Here is a 1255-nt window from a genome sequence, read left to right as displayed (position 1 = left end):
ACATGAAACACATCATCAAAGTCGTTTCAACGTCGTAAAAAAGGAGCACCGGTTGAATGATATCTAAATGTATTTGCTACATGTGCTATAGGGCGCATTTATACAGTACATCCAAATAATGATGAGTAACACTACCTTAGGTTATTATTAGTTAATGTTCCTAGAACGACATTATTTCAACAATTGAAAACGGTTGATGAATATCTATGTGCGACTTACCATGAAGCATGTCACATGTTACAGTTGCTTGAAGACGATTCTCATTGGGATAATAAGCTCAAGGATGACATCATATCCTCATCTTCGCATCAAGTGTGTACATTGTTTGCGATTATAATTCCAACATGTTTTTCCTCAAATCTGGAAGATTTGTGGATCAAATACAGAGATGACATGTCTGAAGATATTTTACATAGTGCGCGTTGTCAAACATTCAATCCGGCACTACAAATTACTGCAGAAATTTATAATAAAACTTTGATCATGATAGAGGATATATGTTTATTGATGGCAAATAAAGTATTATCATGTTTGGGCCTGACAGCACCAAACCGTTGTGTTCGATATGCATTTAAACATGAGTTAAGAAAAGAGCAACAGTATGATATTGAAACATTGACCAAACTAGTTTGCACAGCTATTCCAAAGTTGAATGATCATCAAAGGATTATATATGATGATTTAATACAAGCTGTGAACAGTGGATCTGGGGGGATTTTTTTTCTTGATTCTCCTGGTGGTACTCGAAAAACATTCCTGATATCATTGCTATTGGCAAAGATCAGATCGCAAAATGACGTAGCTCTAGCATTGGCTTCATCAGGAATAGCTGCAACATTGTTAGAAGGCGGCCGAACTGCACATTCAGCATCGAAGTTACCTCTGAATATGCAAAATGAAACACCAATTTGCAATATCAGAAAAACTAGCGCCATGGCCAAGATACTTCAGACATGCAAATTGATTATCTGAGACGAATGTACAATGGCCCACAAGAGGTCACTGGAAGCACTGGACAGAACTTTACGTGGCATTTTCAAAACATTTTGGGTGGAGCAATGATTTTGTTGTCAGGTGATTTTCGCCAAACTCTTTCAGTTATACCTCGATCAACTGTTGCTGACGAACTGAACACAAGTTTAAAATCATCAAATTTGTGGCGTCTCGTTAAGAAACTCCAGTTAATAACGAACGTGCGAGTGGTTTTGCAACAAGATGAAACAGCAAACGTGTTTTCAAAGCAGTTACTACTAAA

At 37.1% G+C, this 1255-nt stretch overlaps 1 protein-coding gene across 1 annotated transcript; it reads left to right on the top strand.

The window, feature by feature from the left end:
- Window positions 1-234: 234 nt before the first annotated feature.
- Window positions 235-972, top strand: LOC113374496. Its single transcript, XM_026614524.1, has one exon. The coding sequence runs from the start codon at window positions 235-237 to the stop codon at window positions 970-972; it is 738 nt and encodes a 245-aa protein (XP_026470309.1).
- The last annotated feature ends 283 nt before the right edge of the window (window positions 973-1255 follow it).

This window comes from Ctenocephalides felis, unplaced genomic scaffold (assembly GCF_003426905.1).
Source record: "Ctenocephalides felis isolate EL2017-DRISC unplaced genomic scaffold, ASM342690v1 CF-g0.4_SCAFFOLD_01863, whole genome shotgun sequence".
NCBI classification, from domain to species: Eukaryota; Metazoa; Arthropoda; class Insecta; order Siphonaptera; family Pulicidae; genus Ctenocephalides; species Ctenocephalides felis.
This window is presented reverse-complemented; position numbering and strand designations above follow the sequence as displayed.